We start from the raw sequence: 18,103 nt of genomic DNA, 5'->3' as shown, positions 1-18,103 counted from the left end.
GTTTCTCCGCGACTACTCGACTCGCCCTACGGGGTGGTGATGCAATTCTGTACTTTCGAAGCGAGGCAGTACTAGGCTTACCGGTTTCGACTACCTCCTACTCTCGGCATGCGGTTAGTACAATTCAATCCCCGATCAGCACTGCCACAACGACCGGTCCTTAACCGACACGGACAGGGCTAAGACACCCAGGAACCCTGTCCTGCTGCTAAACCTAATACCATCCTCCCCGCCCGGTCTCACATCTCCATAACCATTTCAATCCATTTCTCAAACACTGAAGCATAAAGATAATAATGTATCTCGTGAGTAACGGGCAATTACTCGGCTTCTAAAGTTTCCTATGTCTCGCGAGTGACACAAGGTCACCCGATTTCTACCGGACTTATTTAGCATGGCATCGCTATCGACCTAGACATACTAGTAAAAACTCAAGGAAACATAGGGATCATGCAGCTAGGGTTCCAATCAATTCCTATTACGTAATGCACAAGTAATATATAAAACTATTCATAGTGAATCATAATTTAAAAATAATAGGACATGCATCGGGGCTTGCCTTGCGTCTGCTGCACCACACTGGGGTTAGCCGGGCCTTGGGCCGACTCCCCGCGAACCTCCTCCTGCGGGGCTTGCCCTTGCGGCTCCGGTGGATCCGCAACCACCTCGTATACGACCTCCTCCGCCGCGGCTGCTACACGTGTGCATATGCATATGACATGAGAATGCATGCATGATTTATAAAAATTACAAGTAATCGATACCCAATTAAATTTCCAACTAACTGTATCAACAACCACATATTTACCCCAGCTCAGCTCAGCTATACCGGTCAGACCGGTCTCTAACACCGGTCAGACCGGTCGTACTCTCGCAGCGAGCTACCGGTCAGACTGGTCCTACCCAGACCAGAACCTAGAATACTGGGCGTGGCAAAAATCGTCCGTCAACTGCAAACACCTCCTAGGATCTAGTTCAGGGGTTCATGTGGATGCTTTTGGCCAGAGAAAACCACCTAAAAACCTTCTAGAACAAGAGATCGATCCAAACCCCTAAATTACCTTGAATAAGTCCCTTTTTTCCCACAAGAACTTGATTCCACCGCACAAATTCCATCTAGGCTCTAGCCTAAGGTGCAAGCAAAGGTTCATGACCAAGGAAACTACCTAAATCCCCCTAGAGCAAGAGATCAATTCAAACCATAAGCTATTACCTTGGGTCCTTGCCTCAAGAGCTTGAAACCAAGGCACCCCGGGATGGAGCACGCGGGAAGGATGATTCTCCACCCAAATGAAACTCCCTTGGACCTTGGATCAATGGAGGATGAATGGATTTGAGTCCTAGGGTTTGGGGGAAGAAATAAGAGGAGAGGGAGAGAGAGCTCGGGCTTGAGCCGGCTCTGGTGAGGGGAGAGAGCGGTTGGGAGAGAGAGAGAGAGGTTTAAATGACGTGGGGCCCCAAAAACCACCAACTCGGGTTAGACCGGTCAGACCGGTCGCCCTTACCCGTCAGACCGGTCCGGGCCAGGCTGACAGGAAATGTTTTGGTTTGTGCTTTACTGTGTGAGTGTAAAACTAATCACTTTAATTGACTTAATTACCGAGGATTAATACCTGGGTGTTACAATCCTACCCCCTAAAATAAATCTCATCCCGAGATTTAATGGAGGTGTTAAATTGCGAGGAATATAAAAGGGTAGGTACCTTGGTAAGTTTGTAACAACTCTGGATATTTGGATTTAAGAAACTCTTCGGTTTCCCATGTGGCTTCTCGCTCGGAGTGATTGCTCCACTAAACCTTATAAAAATTGCTGGTTTGATTGCGAGTAACCCGGGTCTTGAAATCAACAATTTTTATTGGTTGCTCCGGATAGACAAGATCGGGCTCCAGTTGCAATTTCTCAATGTCAATTATCTTTTCTGGAACACGGAGGCACTTCCGGAGCTGGGAGACATGGAATATATTATGGACCGCGGATTAGTGAGCAGGAAGTTCCAGGCGGTATGCCACAGGCCCACATTGCTCAACAATGAGAAAAGGCCCAACATAGCGAGGTGCGAGCTTTCCTTTCACACCGAATCGTTGAACCCCTTTCATTGGAGATACCCGCAGATAGACATGATCCCCCACTTGAAACAGCATAGATTGACGCTTCTTATCCGCGTAACTCTTTTGTTGGGATTGGGAAATTTTCAAATTTTCTTGAATAACCCAAACCTGCTCTTCTGCTTCATCTACCATATCGGGTCCAAAGAACGTTCTCTCCCCAGCTTCTGACCAATTCAACAGCGTTCTGCACTTCCGTCCATATAAGGCCTCAAAGGGAGCCATTTCTAATGCTCTCTTGATAGCTATTGTTATATGCAAACTCAGCCAATGGCAAGCACTCATCCCATTTTTGACTATAAGTGAGCACACATGCTCGAAGCATGTCTTCTAAGATTAGATTTACCCTTTCTGTCTGGCCATCAGTCTGGGGATAATAAGACGAACTGCGGAGGAGCTGAGTGCTGAGGGCGGCGTGAAAGTGCTCCCAAAACCAGGCAATGAACTGAGCACCCCGGTCTGAAATGATTGTCTTTGGAATCCCATGAAGACTCACAATACGGTCCATATACAGCCGAACGTATTGCTTCGCCGTATGTGTGGTCTTTACTGGTAGAAAATGCACGGTCTTGGTGAGACAATCCACAATAACCCATATCGAGTCAAACCCCTTAGAAGTTCTAGGTAAGCCGACAATAAAATCCATACTGATGTCCTCCCACTTCCAGGAGGGAATACTCAGGGGCTGCAATGGGCCGGCTGGTCTCAAGTGGCTTGCCTTAACCCTCTGACAGGTGTCACACTCGGATACGTATTTAGCAATTTCCCGCTTCATCCGTGTCCACCAAAATCGCTGCTTCAAATCTTGATACATTTTGTTACTGCCTGGGTGGATGGAATACCTAGAGAGATGGGCTTCATCAAGAATCTGCTTCCGTAACTCCAAGTACTTAGGTACCACCAGGCGACTATCAAACCATATCACACCCTCACCATCCTGGTGAAAACATGCAGCCTTAGGATCATTTTCCATAAGCCTCTGTCTAATTTTCTCCATGCCAATATCATTTTTCTGAGCCGCAATAATATGATCTCGCAGTGTTGGAGTGAGAGTAAGAGTAGCAAGAGTACCCTCAGACACCATAGTCAAATTCATCTTCTCCATTTCTTGGCACAAAGTGTCATGCACTGCTGTGGCTGAGATGCAACTGCAACTGGCTTTACGACTCAATGCATCGGCTATAACATTAGCCTTGCCCGGGTGATAATGAATCTCCATATCATAATCTTTAATCAGCTCCAACCACCGTCTCTGGTGCAAATTCAACTCATTTTGGGTGAAAATATACTTAAGACTCTTGTGGTCCGAGTATATATGAACAGGATTGCCCAGGAGATAATGGTGCCAGATCTTCAATGCATGCACCACTGCTGCCAGCTCCAGATCATGAGTGGCATAATTCTCCTCATGTCGCCTGAGGGCTCTGGAGGCATAAGCAATCACTTGCTGGTCCTGCATAAGGACGCAGCCTAGGCCCGTACCTGGTGCATTACAATAATTATTAATGGCCGAATATTATCCGGCGAAGACAAACAGGGATGAGACTGTAGCCAAGATCCGTACCTGATGCATCACAATACACATCAAAAGGTCGGGTAATATCTGGCTGAGCGAGGACAGGGGCAGATGTCAGAAGCCTTCTCAGAGTCTGAAAAGCCTGCTCACATTTGTCGTCCCAATTAAATCTCACCCCTTTCTTGAGTAGTTCAGTCATGGGTCTAGCAATTTTTGAGAACTCCGGTACAAACCGCCGGTAATACCCTGCTAGCCCAAGGAAACTCCGGATCTCTGAAACAGACTCTAGAGTCTTCCAATTCAGGACATCCTGAATTTTGCTAGGATCAACAGAAATCCCCTTGTCTGAGATGATGTGGCCCAAGAATTGGACTTCCTTTAGCCAGAAATCACATTTGCTAAATTTGGCATACAGCTTGTGCTCCCGCAGGCGCTGAAGCACAATGCGGAGATGCTCTGCATGCTCTTCCTCATTTTTGGAAAATATCAGGATGTCGTCAATGAAAATCACGACGAACTTATCTAGCTCGGGCATGAACACCGAGTTCATGAGATACATGAAATGAGCAGGGGCATTCGTTAGCCCGAAAGACATGACCAGATATTCAAAAAGCCCGTATCTGGTGGAAAAAGCCGTCTTGGGAATATCCTCAGCTCTAATCTTTATCTGATAATATCCAAAGCGGAGATCAATCTTGGAAAATACTTTGGCTCCGAATAGCTGATCAAACAGAATATCAATCCGGGGAAGGGGATATTTATTTTTGATTGTGACGGCATTCAGAAGCCTGTAGTCCACACACAACCTGAGGCTTTCATCTTTCTTTTTCACAAAAAGTGCAGGACAGCCCCAAGGTGACGTGCTAGGACGGATATAGCCCTTATCAAGCAATTCCTGCAATTGTTTCTTTAACTCCGCCAGCTCATTGGGTGGCATCCGGTAAGATCTTCGGGAAATTGGTGCTGTTCCCGGTTGCAATTCAATGTTAAACTCCACCTCACGATCAGGTGGCATACCAGGCAGATCCTCTGGAAATATATCAGGATACTCACATACCACTGGTATGTCCTCAAGCTTCTTGTTCTCGACATAATTCACCGTATGGGTCGACAGTGCAGGGCTCATAAGACACAAGGTCATAGGACCATGAATAGGAGAATTTATGTGCACCGCACGTGACGAGGTGTCCAAAATAATCCCATGGAATTTCATCCAATTCATACCGAGGATGATATCCACTTTCTGGGTTGGTAACATGATCAGATGAGTCGTAAAATTTTTTCCTTGAAGTCGTAGAGGCACTTGCTTGGTAGTCTGATTGGTTATCAATTGACCCCCGGGTGAATGAATATGATACGGCTTCAATATGGTTTCTATACCCAGCCCAAGTCTAGTAGCACACTCTTTACTAATAAAGGTGTGAGATGCACCCGAGTCAAACAACACAGTAACGGGTTGATCATTTATGGAGAACATACCCGTCATCACTGGAGCTCCCTCAGGAATACCCTCGAGGGTGGTGTAGTGCACCTGTCCTGGCTTGAAGTGAGCCACTTGCTGCTTCTGACTCTGCTGACCGGACTGCTTGTCCTGCTTGGGTGGCATTGGGCAATTTCGTGCAAAGTGACCCGGCTGCCCGCAGTTGTAGCACGGAAACAAATTGGGGCGTACCCCCGGCTGCTGCACCCAGACCTTCTGCTCATTCTGCTGAGGAGCAGGAGGCCTGACTGTCCCCTGTGGCTGAGTGTACTGAGGGGGCATGTATCCCCACTGCTGCTGTGGCTGGTGTTGAAAGGGGGCTCGCTGTGGGCCCGACTACACCAAGCGAAACCTCTGAGGAGCACTGCTAGAAGATCCCGCTGCCGGCGCCTTTCTCTTCTTTTCTGCCTTGTGAGCTAGGTGGGCGTCCTCCTGAATGATAGCCCCATTGACTAGCTCACTAAAGGTATCAAACTTGATCATGGCCAGGCGATCCTGGAGCTTGCTACTAAGCTCCTGCCTGAAGCACGCCTGCTTCTTCTCATCGGTGTCTACATGGTACCCCGCATACTGTGCCAGTGTGTTGAAAGCCTGGGAGTACTGTAGTACACTGTTATTGCCCTGCTTCAGGGCCAAGAACTCAGTGAGCTTCCTTCTAATCACCCCCGCTGGAATATGGTGCGCTCTGAAAGCCTCCTTGAACTGAGCCCAAGTGAATCGGGTGTCCGCGGGGAACATTAACACATGATTCTCCCACCATGTGCGCTGGGCTGCTGGGCTGCCAATCCCGCTTTATCCCCATCATTGTATGGGTGCAGAGTAAACTTGGACTCGATGGTCCGAAGCCAGCTGTCTGCCTCCAGTGGTTCATCCGCCTTATGGAATAGCGGTGGTTGAGTAGCCAGGAACTCTGGATATCCAGGAGTAGGCAGCTGGTGGTGATGTCCAGGCTGCGGCGCTCTACCCTGTGCCACAAGCTCACGGAGGAGTGCCGTTTGCTCATCGTGCCCAGGTAGCATGGCCGCGATGGCCTGGGCCAACTCAGGAGGGTTTGGTGGTTCTCCCATTCTGCATTCAACCCTGATTGGGTTAGTTACATTTTTCTGATTACTTAAGAAAAATCTTGACTGCAGCTAACATCCGAATCATGGAAGAATTCGCCGAAAATCGATTATTGGAACACAACTTAGGGGTCTCTGTCTGCGCTCAACCAGTCAGACCGGTGCAACCGACCGGTCAGACCGGTTTGCATGGATCTGCATGGGGTCTATGTAGATCAAGGGTGGTGTAGTGCACCTGTCCTGGATTGAACTGAGCCACTTGCTGCTTCTGACTCTGCTGACCGGACTGCTGGCCCTGCTTGGGTGGCATTGGGCAACTCCGTGCAATGTGACCCGGCTGCCCGCAGTTGTAGCACGGAAACAAATTGGGGCGTACCCCCGGCTGCTGCACCCAGACCTTCTGCTCATTCTACTGAGGAGCAGGAGGCCTGACAGTCCCCAGTGGCTGAGTGTACTGTGGGGGCCTGTATCTCCACTGCTGCTGTGGCTGGTGCTGAAAGGGGGCTCACTGTGGGCCCGACTGCACCAAGCGAAACCTCTGAGGAGCACTGCTAGAAGATCCCGATGCCGGTGCCTTTCTCTTCTTTTCTGCCTTGTGAGCTAGGTGGGCGTCCTCCTGAATGATAGCCCCATTGACTAGCTCACTAAAAGTATCAAACTTGATCATAGCCAAGCGATCCTGGAGCTTACTGCTAAGCCCCTGCCTGAAGCATGCCTGCTTCTTCTCATCGGTGTCTACATGATATCCCGTGTACTGTGATAAATTATTGAAGGCCTGGGAGTACTGTAGAACACTGTTGTTACCCTGTTTCAGGGCCAAGAACTCGGTGAGCTTCCTGCGAATGACCCCTGCAGGAATATGATGCGTTCTGAAGGCATTCTTGAACTCCGCCCAGGTGAACCGAGTGCCCGCAGGGAACATGGCCACGTGATTGTCCCACCACGTGCGTGCAGGACCCCTGAGCTGCTGGGCTGCAAATCCCGCCTTGTCCCCATCCTGGTACGGGTGCAGGGTGAACTTGGACTCTATGGTCCGGAGCCAACTATCCGCCTCCAATGGCTCATCCGCTTTATGAAAAAGCGGTGGTTGAGTACTCAGAAATTGCTCATATCCAGGGATAGGTGGCTGGTGGTGATGCTCAGGCTGCGGCGCTCTGCCCTGCGCCACAAGCTCACGGAGGAGTGCCGTTTGCTCATCGCGGCCAGTGAGCATGGCCGCGATGGCCTGGGCCAACTCAGGAGGGTTTGGTGGCTCTCCCATTCTGCATTCAACCATGATTGGGTTTGTTACATTTTTCTAATTACTTAAGAAAAATCTTGACTACAACTAACACCCGAATCATGGAAGAAATCGTCGAAAATCAATTATTTGAACACAACTTAGGGGTTGGGAGAGAGAGGGTGAGGTTTAAATGATGTGGGGCCCCAAAAACCACCAACTCGGGTTAGACCGGTCAGACCGGTCGCCCTTACCGGTCAGACCGGTCCGGGCCAGGCTGACAGGAAATGTTTTGGTTTGTGCTCTACCGTGTGAGTTTAAAACTAATCACTTTAATTGACTTAATTACCGAGGTTTAATACCTGGGTGTTACATCCTTTGCATCATTTCCAAGAGACCAAAGCTTACAGCAAATTGTAACTGCAATCTTCATCTTACTAGCCCCCATTTACAGGCCCTGTTTAGTTTCCAAAAAAATTTACACAGTACCCGTCACATCGAATCTTCGGACACATGTATTGAATATTAAATGCAGTTGAAAAAATAACTAATTACATAATTTAATTGATTAGCATGAGCTGAATCTTTTAAACCTAATTAGTTTATAATTGGACATTATTTGTCAAGTAACAACGAAATGTGCTACAGTACCAAAATCAAAACTTTTTCACTAACTAAACACACCCACAGTTCCTGAAGTTTCAAATTCAAAATGTAAATTACAGGCAAACAAGGACGTGTTTTTTTTTAAAAAAATGTTACTGCACAACATCGGTGCTGCTTAGAAAAAAAAACGCATGAAAGTAAATTGAGGAGAAATTGCCGAGGGCCATATTTGATTTGGGATGGAAAAAATTTCGCGAAAACTTTTTGCACCTTTAATTACTAATTTAAAGTATTAAATAAGTCTAATTATAAAATCACCTGCAAGACCCTTGGTAAATTCGCGAGACCAATCTAATGAGGCCTTTGACCGTACGATTAGAGGATGATTACTGTAGCAAATTATAGATTAATTACCGTCACTAGATTTGTCGCGAAAAGTTACACCCATCTCTGAAAAAGTTTTACAAATAGACTTCATTTAGCACTACATACGGACATTCGTCTTTTTGTGTAATTTTGATGTGACCGGTAATCAAACAAGATCCTCCTTCATGTTGTCATCATGACTTTTTGAGAGCACAGAGCGTTCGTCCTTCCTTTCTGGCTGCGCCAAAATTTGAACATACGTCAGATGAGACTGGCTCTAGTAACAGTGCCCACTTTATCCGGGTTTTCTACAAGAAATGGCATCCCAGTTATAACAACTAACAGTGACAACGGCATTTCATTCTTCGGTAACGTTACTGATCAGACGATCCGATATCTGTTCATCGGTGACGCTCAACACATATTGCAAGACACCGTCACTGATGTTGCAATTGTGGTTTCTTTATGTTTCTAGCGGATGTTGCTCGAAATATAGTGTCAATATTGCCGTGGGAATTTCTATTCTCAAATCGGATATCAGAATTATTTGCATAAATATTTTTTTATAATATTGCAAGTGTTGATTTGTGATGTTGCAACTGTTATTTATTAGTGTTACGACGGACCGTCCGATGAAAAAATTCTGATTCAACGTCCGACGCCAATAATGCCGTTCATTTTTTTAAAAAAAATACTATGTTACAAGCATGATTGCCCAATTATCCGCTCAATCCAACGTTCATTAGTGTGGGAATGCATGTGAGGTCGATTGGGATTGGAAAGAATTTCATCTTTTTTTTTGAAAAAAAGGGAGAGAGAACATATTGAACATTTCGGGCCTTGGGCCTCACTATATTGGGCCGCAACAAAAAGGGCCCAAAAGCCGAAGCCCAAAGCACATAGACGGTTTGACCTCGAAAAACTCGAACTGCCGCTCAGACCGCCGCCTTCCCCCCTTCCTCTCCCTCCGAGCCGGCGCCGTCGAACCCGCCCCCCACCAACCCACCGGAGCGTCCACTCCGGCGGCGACCCACCGCCGCGGCAAGAGCTCCTCGTCCGTCTTCGCCGTAGCCCTCCCCCGCTTCACGGGCCTTGGATTGGCGTGGGGACGGGGATCCGTCCCGATTCGCTGGTAAGGAACCCTTGCTCCCTCGCCTCGGGTGTTCCCCCCCCCCCCCGAACCGTGGATTGTTCTGCGGGATGTTCGAACTGATATGGGAAGTCGAGTCAAAATCTTTATCGTTTTCGGTCGCCTGTTCTACGGGAGATCTGGGGCATCGCGCGGTTTCTTGCCTCGTGCTGGTGCGCCAATCGAATCCGCCCTCGACGGTTCTTGACTTGTTCGGTTCGATTGGTCTCTCTTTCTTCCTCCTCAGCGCGCGCAAGATCGATTGGTATGGGTGTAGGAGGCGTATCCATGGGCTTGCAAGGCGCGGGTGCTGTTTATTTCGAATTTCTTGGGCGGGTTCAAATGAGGTTTTTGGGCTTAGCCACGCTCCACGGGTGGTGCCAGTGAGGAGCGGCAAGTAATTACTATCGAGGATTTTGCGTCCATAGTGTACAGGATGATTCCGGCATCATTTCTCTGAATGGCTGATCGAAATATTTGTTTTTGAAAAAAAGAGGGTAGCATCTGTACATAATTGATTTTGCTCTAAACAAATTAACGTCTAAGCTCTCTACCTCGGAATAGTCACTAGTAATTAGCGGCAATATATGAGCATGCTCTGCATATATTGTTATTGGGCGGCAAATCAATTAAAAACTCTGAATAAATTTTGCGTTGTCTTTTTCGTATGTTTTAACTGAAGAAACAGTCACACATAGATTTTCTTATTCATTTATTTGCTCCCAGAAATGCATTTACTTTTGCTGACAACTCTTTCTTTTTTGTTTCTTGATTGAATCCAGTGTATGCAATGTCTAGAAGTATTGGATTGGGTGAATATCAAGAACTGGATGATTTTATGATGGATCCCATCAGCCACAAGCCTGCCTTCAGAGGCTGGAAACTGTATGTGAAAGATCTTGATTCGAACACACTTCCTCCATTTCTTGCCCGTTTGTGCTCCCCTGACAAGCCAAGCTCGTACTCTGAGGAGGAGATCCTATGCATTTTTGAGACTGCAGCAGAAGTTCATGGCCGCAACATTGCACCACACATCGGACAAATTATTTCAGCAATCATCAGGATTATGTCATCAGGGTCTTCGCATAGTGCTGGTTGCTCCAAGGTGGTTTGCGCATTGTCCCGCTATGGCATTGATCCTATGGGTAGGGAAGAAGAGAAATCTGAGATCATTAGCTCCCTTTGCCATCCCTTATCAGATTACTTGATGAACACCAACAAGAGCATCTCTTCTGGTTCAGCTCTCCGTATCACTGCTCTTGTCCAGTCTAACAATTGGCAATTTGCATCCAGTGAATTGGTCAATGATGTCTGCTTGAAGGTCTCGGGGTCTCTAGAGGAGGTTCACTGTCACACTGTTGAGCACTTAAGCTTGGTGGTTGCTCTGTCAAAATATAATCCTTTGACACTTGAGCCATATGGGCGATCATTGACAAGATCAGGATTACAGATATTGGATCATAGCACTAAGGCTAGCAATTCTCAGATGATTATGTCATCCATTCAAATGATACATTCCATCATGAAAAGGCTGGATGTGAGGATAATATCTTCTGAGATCAGCAGCATTATCCAAGCTTTGGAGCAATGCCAAGCTGGCTATAATGCAGATATCTGCACTGCAGCTTCTCAGGCGGCTGAGACTGCTAAGCTACTTGAGAGGCAGGAGGAATGTGGAGACCACAAAAAGTTTAGTCAGGTGGTAAACTGTAGTGGGAGGCATAGCAGGAAGGGGTCAAATTCTCCACTTGATGATGTGGATATTAGAGACAGTGGCTCTAGTGAATCTCCTTGTGATGTGCAATCTGTTCGTTCGTTTAATGACTTTGATTCTCAGCTGCCAATTGGACAATGTGCTGATATTCTTGGAAGTACACGTGCAAGGCGGCGCCTTTGGAGTAATGGATCTCACTTTTCACATGGAATGTCCAATGATGAGTTTTTCCACATTTCGGCACCTGATTGTCGTGATACTATGGGTATAATAGGACAATCCAGTTCTGCTGGTCTTGTTAAGGCAAGTAGGAGGTGCTCAGATGTGTTGACAGGAGTTGGTGACCCATGTCCTACTTGTTTAACACCTCGAGCTACTAATCAGGTATATGGCAGATCATCATTTAAATTGAGCAATTTTAGATCTTTGATATACTTAGCATGTTAAGGCATGGTATATGAATTACTATTCTTGCCCTTTGGAATATTGTCTGTATTTACGTTGTTCCTTGAATGATACTGAAAATGATCACTTTGAATTTTGGTGCAGAAGCAACTGATATTTTCATCTTCCTTTTCTATTGATAAGCCTTTTTTTAATATGGTGCAATAAATGTCATCTACATCGATTGGGTGGGCCATGGTTATTCTATAGATGTATAAATATTTGTGTCTGGTGATGTTCATTTTTCAGAACTTTGGTTTGTGCAATGAAGTTTGAGAGTATTACGGAGTTTGTAGATTAAAGTGAATTCATAGTTAGTTTTACCATGAACCCAGGTTTACAGGCGTCAAGCTTTGTCAACTCCAAGAAAGCAGGTCTACTCTTTCACCTCTTGCAGTGATTCAGAAAGAGAGAGCCACCGCTTACCTAAAAGTCTAGCTTTTAGGCAGATACAGTGCCAAGACCATCTTTTGTTTCAAAAGAATGGTGAACTTGAGGAAAAGATAGGCTACTGCAAGTCAATTCAACAGGGCAATCAATGTCATGCACAAAGTTCCGACTTGCTGACCGAAGACCTGAAGTTCCCAACCAACAGCAGGCATTCTGATAGTGCAAGGACTTCATGTGAAGAACGCCACGCTGCTGCTGATGCTGCAGAGAATAAAAAGATGTGTGGAACGAAGAAAAGAGAAACAAACTGTCTTAGCAGTCGGGTAATTTCCTTTGTCTGCGCCGTGTTAATCATCGCTTTGTTGTTAGCTTGGTGGAAGCAGCATCCTAGTAATGAGCTCTATTTTGTACCTACATAGCATCTATCTATTTATAACCATGCCTCTTTGTAAGAAGTTTTTTCGTTTCGGTGGCATTGTACCTGGTGCATCAAGCCAGTGGCTTTCAGGAGTTGTTTGATGTCATACCATATAGAGATCTGTCAGTATACATGAGAATGTTGTAGATTGGTCCTTATTAGGTGAAAATGAATAAACTGTTTCTAAGCTGTGGAAATTGGTTGAAGTTCTGTTGGTGTGCTTGTTTGTGCTTCGGAATGTGGTTTGAGGAGGTATGATTGCTGGAGCTTCATTGTGATTTGTGAAAGCTAGCAACTATGCATGCTGATTGTTGAATCTTCAATCATGTTAATTTCATCATTTGACAGATATCAGCATACTTGCTGAATCTTTGTAAAGGGCGTATAAGGTGTTTATTTGTTTATACTATGAATGCACGAGCAGTTTCTTGTTTAACCTCTAATATTTGTTAACTGGTAATTGGTAGCTACTCAATATGTTGATTATTTTAGTTTGTACTTTGAGCCTCCCGTGGATTCTGAACCTGGTAATTAATCAGCATGCGTTTTGTCCTGGTGTTGCTGCTCGAGGTCTGACCTTGATGGCACCGTTCTAGTCTTCTAGACTATATGCAGTACACGCAAAGCTATGCAGCTGTGCGCATCACTTCAGGTCAACCAGATTCGGCGTACACAAGAGTAGTAAAAGATTTAAGGAATGGTGCTTGCTACATTACGACTTGGTTGCATCTTTTCAATGGAAAATTCCTAATCCCCCACACGATTGTTGTGAGTCAGCTTCCCCTGTGTTGGAGACTGTGGAATAGTAGGGCCTATGTTAGTTTTCAAGCTGGTATCTCTGATACTATGACGATTCAGTCCAAATGGCTCAGGCTCCATGAGAAAGAATATTCAGCATCATAGCAAGCATCAGCACTATTATTTTTGCTTGGACGTTAAATTATTCAGTTTTTGCTTGAGGGTTAAACACTCATGCTTCAACGCCAGCCCTTTGCGCACTTCTAAATCATCATCACCTTGCCTCTGCTCTAAAACTTCATCACGAGGAGTACAAAAAAATTGTGAACTATAGCAATAAGTTATGAATTTGTTTGGCATTTGAGATTTACTTGAAGTTCTGAAATTTTCAACAAAAAAAGGTTCTGAAATTTTACAAGTATAATGCTGCAGATAAAGTTGGTTTGTGATGTTATAAACCATCGGTGCATTTGGCAACCAATGGGAAAGTGGCATCTCTAAATATTGTAGCCATTTTTCACAGCGCTGTTATCAGACACAAGCGAACAGTATCTAGAGGCGTAACCTGCTCAGTCCAAATTATCCTGTTAAAAGGTTCTATCCTTCAGCAGTGTAAATAAGTAAAAAAATTGGTCTGGAAGCTAAATATAAAATGTAATAAACATCAGCTAGGGCAGCTCTTGATGTTTATGCCGTGGTGATTTCAATTTTGAACTTTGCAATACCACGCATTCCTGGCTACAAGGAAGATTTATCCTTTCAGCAGAAACAAAAACAGGAGGAAACAAATATTCACAGTTTGTGCACCCAAGGAGTTTGTCGGGCTCGGCCTTTTTTTCTCTCTCCTTGAATAATTTTTTTGAAATGTTCAAAATTGGCATGCACGTAGAGGAAGGATTATACGGAAATCCAGTTCCGCGCGCGGGCGCTAGCAAGCGTTCGTTTCTGATTAACAGCTCGCCTTCACGTGAGTGGGCCCATCAACAATTTTTTATTCCCGTCGCGCACCGCGTCATCTCTCTTCTCTTTATCTTTATCCATTCACTCTCCTTCCCTTTCTCCATTTCCATTCTCTCTCATCTCTCTTCGGGGGAGGTGATCCCGGCGAGCACGTGGGGGGTCAGTTCTCTTGAAAAGTTGTTGCCCCGAAAAATTTATAAATATAACTTTTTTATAACAACTTACAAATATAACTTAGATAACTTTTCTAGTAGCAAAACTTTTCTATCCTTGTCTAGTAGCAAAACTCTTCTAACCTTTTCTTTTCGCTAAGTTTTTGATCTTTTCTGCATAAGTTATATCAACAATTTTTTTGTTCAGTGTTGCATTTGCACAACTTTTTCTCCAATTTTACTTGTTATATTTTTTTCTCAGAAAACTTTATTATACATTTTGTTTCTATAAAAGTTATGTATATAAGCTTGCTATATAATTATATTTAGTATTATTATTTTTACATAAGTTTGTTGTATAAATACTTTTTATTATAATATTTGTGCATATTTTTTATTTATAAATTTATGTATATAAATTATGTATACAATTTAGATAGGCACGGTGGATGATCCGTCACATTGGATCCACGCTGGGCGCGGAAAGGAAAATAGGAAATGCATGGGCCGCGGTCTGTGTGAGGAAAGCTGGAAAAGGAAATGATACTTACGTCACATATACACGTGTAGTTGACTAAAAAAGGAAATATATACTTTGTCGGAAATCGTTTGCTACTTTGGCTACTGGCACGCGCGCGTATTAGATGGCCCCAGGATTATATGGTCTTTTATCCATATTTTTGCCAGAGTTTTCTGCACAGTAGCACCCAACAGTCCAACACACGGGAACAAGCAAGAGCAACCCTAAATGACTTGACGAACAGCAGAATATCGAGAATCAGTAGTATAAGACAGACAGCACTGACATGGGTGCATTCATGTACACTGAACTCTGAAGGATCAGTAGTGCAAAAACAGCAGGATATCAATTAGTACCAATGTTCATGGTGTACCTAGATTATCACAACAGGAGCAGGTTCAGCTACAAGGAAAGTTCTTTCTACATAACACGTGCCCCCCAGGCGAGGAGGCTGGCAGGAAAGGAAGAAGAAAAAAAAAGAAGAGGAAAATCGACCATGTAGGCATTGCTTCTACCTTGCAAAATCAATTGTCACTAGTGTAAATATTCTCTTCCCCGTCAGTTCAGAACATGGTCATTGCAAGTATATTGGAATTGGATTTCTGCAGAGGCAGGCAAGAGTCTGTCTGATCCTTCATGTAACTATTCTGTCCAAGGGAGGTGCCCGGAGAAAGGCACTGAGCGACAATAGGAGAACAGGCTCTTCAACTCAGGGCAACCATCAGGGTACGGAATGGTACGATGAAATGGATCCCTCTTCAGCCTCTTCATGTGGAGAGAGCCTAGGCATCCATATGGATCTTCCAGGAACTCAGCCCTGACAGCGGCTTCACCTTCCAGAGCAGCCTCCCTTGTGGCAGGTCTTGCTGGCGTACCTGAGAAGAAAAATCTTCCTTCCGGGAATCCGAGTGCTGTTCTGTGCAATTGCGCAAACCGCACCTCGTTGAAATCATAGCTTACAACCTGAACAGCGAAAGTTTAGAAAAGAAATGATCTGGAAGCTCAATATAAAATGTAATAAACATCAGCTAGGGCACAGCTCTTGATGTTAATGCCGTGGAGTTTTCAATTTTGAACTTTGCAATACCATGCATTGCTGGCAACACCAAGGAAGATTTATCCTTTCAGCACAAACAAAAAACGGAGGAAACAAATATTCACAATTCTGAACACTTAGTTGCATGAAAAATATAACTGAAGAAAGTGCTACAGCCATTATGATTCTGGAAACAGGAAAAGCAGAGCTTAGGAACTTGAATTTCAAACATCATACATTCTGCAACTTAGGCAATAGCATACATATGTAATGGTAACTTACACACGTGCCTCGAGTATTTGTTTGCAGTATCTAGTACACAAAATGTATGAGCAGTAATACATAGAAGCACCATCAGAACACATTACCTAATTCTACAGATATATTTATGTCGCTAGATGCTCCTGTGCTGAAACACATTACTTGGAACATCAAATTTGACTAGTACCTCACAAGGCACAATTTCAGTGCTTACTAGCAAGTACCGGTGACTCCTTGAAATAGGGAACATATGGTAAAATATTCTGACGGCCAACCCCTAGAGTGCGGAGAGTGCGCACTTCCTTGCTATCCATGTCATATGATTTCAGTTTCAGGTCCCAGTCCTGAAAAAAGTAGATCATATTGTGGTCCGGGTGAATGGCAACAACATTGTAGTCATTTTCAGCATGGCAATTCATTCTTCCAAACAGCTGCAAAAACGGGACACTGTGCTTCAGAACCCATTCTTCTGTATCATAGTCTTGAAGAACCCAAATGGACAGTTCAGTCATCTGACGAGTGTCATCTCTATGTTGACTCATATAATGCAACTGTCCTTGGGATTGACCAACAAAAACAGCATCACCAGAATTCTCCAGCCCGTTGATGATCCTACACTTCTTCCCTTCCCCATCAAGTGCAACTATTAGCTCCTGCTCTATACCATCAAATTGGAAGACACTGAAATGCAGCATGCCATTAACGAAGGCGCATCTTGCGAAGAAAGATAAGGCATCATCTTCACTCCACTCACTTGTCCTCACGGACCATACCCCAGTTTCAGACGAGTAGGTGCGCACCTGTTCCGCGAATATCTCATCGTACGTCCAGAACTGGACCAACTGAAAGTGCGAGGACACAGCAGGATCGAAAATCAAATAGGTGAACCTGCAGCTAGGATCACCGTCGGAGTTGGAGTCCGAATCCTCGCTCTCATCCCATAGGTGAAACAAACTAGGGTTCCAGCCGGAGTTGGGCACGGCCAACCATTGCTCAGTGGCAGGATTGCACACGATAAAGCCCAGTGATTCGTAGGTGTCCCCAGCCCTTCTGTGCCCGAAGAGGATGAGGCCGTTGCAGGAATGCAAGAGACCGAGCTCCTCAATCCCCGGCTGCTCCCTCAGGAAGGAGAAAGACGCGAGGGGCACGGATCTACCAAGCGTGTTGATGAAGCGCCCGTGGACGACGTGATCCCCCTCGCCGCCGCCATCGCCCGGGTTGCCACAGGGCATCTCGTCGTCGTCGCCGTCGCCGTCGTAGGCGTAGAAGAAGCCCTCGAGGGTTTGGGGAAGCTTCTTGCGGTGATGCCGATCGGCGATGAGGTCGCGCCAGGCCTTGGAGACGCACTTGAACCGGCAGAGGGATTTGGCGGGGACGCGGGAGAGGATCTCCACGATGGCGTCGTCGGGCAGCAAGGCCGCCGCGGCCGCGCTCCTCCTGGGGCTGTCCATGCCCCTGCGAACGAAAAGGAGGAGCATGAGGTGAGGGGATGAGCAGCAGCAGATCGGAGTGTGGCGGTCGCCGAGATGGGGAAGCTTACCGGCCGCCGGGGACGATGGGGAGCGCCGACGCCCGGTCCCTCCACCTGGACGGCCCCACGCCGCTGCGCTCTCTCGCTAAGCTCAGCTAGGAGCGCCGCGGGGGAGGGTGCTCCCCGCCGGCCGCCGGCGACGATCGGGGAAAGCCGCGAGAACAAGCCGTTGCGGCGGCCGGCGATCGTCAGAAGTGGGGAATGGGGGATTAGTAGGGTTAGATGGTGGTTTTGTGGGCTGGGCCACGTTACAACAACAGGCCATGGCCATATCTGAGCCCAAGTTTGTGCACGCAAAGAGTTTGTCGGGCTGGGCCTTTTCTTTCTCTCCTTGAGTATTTTTTTAAAAAAATGTTCAAAATTTGCATGCACGTAGAGGAAGGATTATATGGTCTTGGCCTTTTTTTCTCTCTCCTTGAGTAATCTTTTTGAAATGTTCAAAATTTGCATGCACGT

At 45.8% G+C, this 18,103-nt stretch overlaps 2 protein-coding genes across 3 annotated transcripts; one reads left to right on the top strand and one right to left on the bottom strand.

Moving 5' to 3' along the window:
* The first annotated feature begins 9,301 nt into the window (after positions 1-9,301).
* On the top strand, positions 9,302-12,682 carry LOC120700193 (protein SINE1-like). The gene is made up of 3 exons (XM_039984415.1): positions 9,302-9,486; positions 10,266-11,581; positions 11,977-12,682. Exons 2-3 carry the CDS (start codon positions 10,274-10,276, stop codon positions 12,448-12,450), a joined length of 1,782 nt encoding a protein of 593 aa, XP_039840349.1. The 5' UTR covers positions 9,302-9,486; positions 10,266-10,273; the 3' UTR covers positions 12,451-12,682.
* A 2,450-nt stretch (positions 12,683-15,132) lies between these two features.
* On the bottom strand, positions 15,133-17,850 carry LOC120700192 (F-box protein At2g40910-like). Of its 2 annotated transcripts, XR_005685795.1 has the most exons (3): positions 17,657-17,829; positions 16,224-17,571; positions 15,133-15,782 (listed from the first exon to the last, which is right to left on the bottom strand). XR_005685795.1 is itself a non-coding variant. In XM_039984414.1 (2 exons), the coding sequence occupies exon 2, from the start codon at positions 17,565-17,567 to the stop codon at positions 16,320-16,322; it is 1,248 nt and encodes a 415-aa protein (XP_039840348.1). In that variant the 5' UTR covers positions 17,568-17,571; positions 17,657-17,850; the 3' UTR covers positions 16,038-16,319. The 2 variants fall into 2 exon arrangements, 1 of the variants encoding a protein (XP_039840348.1); XM_039984414.1 differs by lacking the exon at positions 15,133-15,782 and having other exon boundaries at positions 16,038-17,571; positions 17,657-17,850.
* Positions 17,851-18,103: the final 253 nt, after the last annotated feature.

This window comes from Panicum virgatum, chromosome 3K, assembly GCF_016808335.1.
Source record: "Panicum virgatum strain AP13 chromosome 3K, P.virgatum_v5, whole genome shotgun sequence".
NCBI lineage: Eukaryota > Viridiplantae > Streptophyta > Magnoliopsida > Poales > Poaceae > Panicum > Panicum virgatum.
The sequence above is the reverse complement of the archived record's forward strand: the minus strand, read 5'-3'. Positions and strand labels throughout refer to the sequence as shown.

Bases quoted from the DNA above. Each gene is read 5' to 3' on its own strand.
- LOC120700193 (XM_039984415.1), top strand. From the start codon at position 10,274: ATGTCTAGAAGTATTGGATTGGGTGAATATCAAGAACTGGATGATTTT. The intron at 11,582-11,976 runs GTATATGGCAGA...CCATGAACCCAG, and splicing joins CACCTCGAGCTACTAATCAG to GTTTACAGGCGTCAAGCTTT.
- LOC120700192 (XM_039984414.1), bottom strand. From the start codon at position 17,567: ATGGACAGCCCCAGGAGGAGCGCGGCCGCGGCGGCCTTGCTGCCCGAC.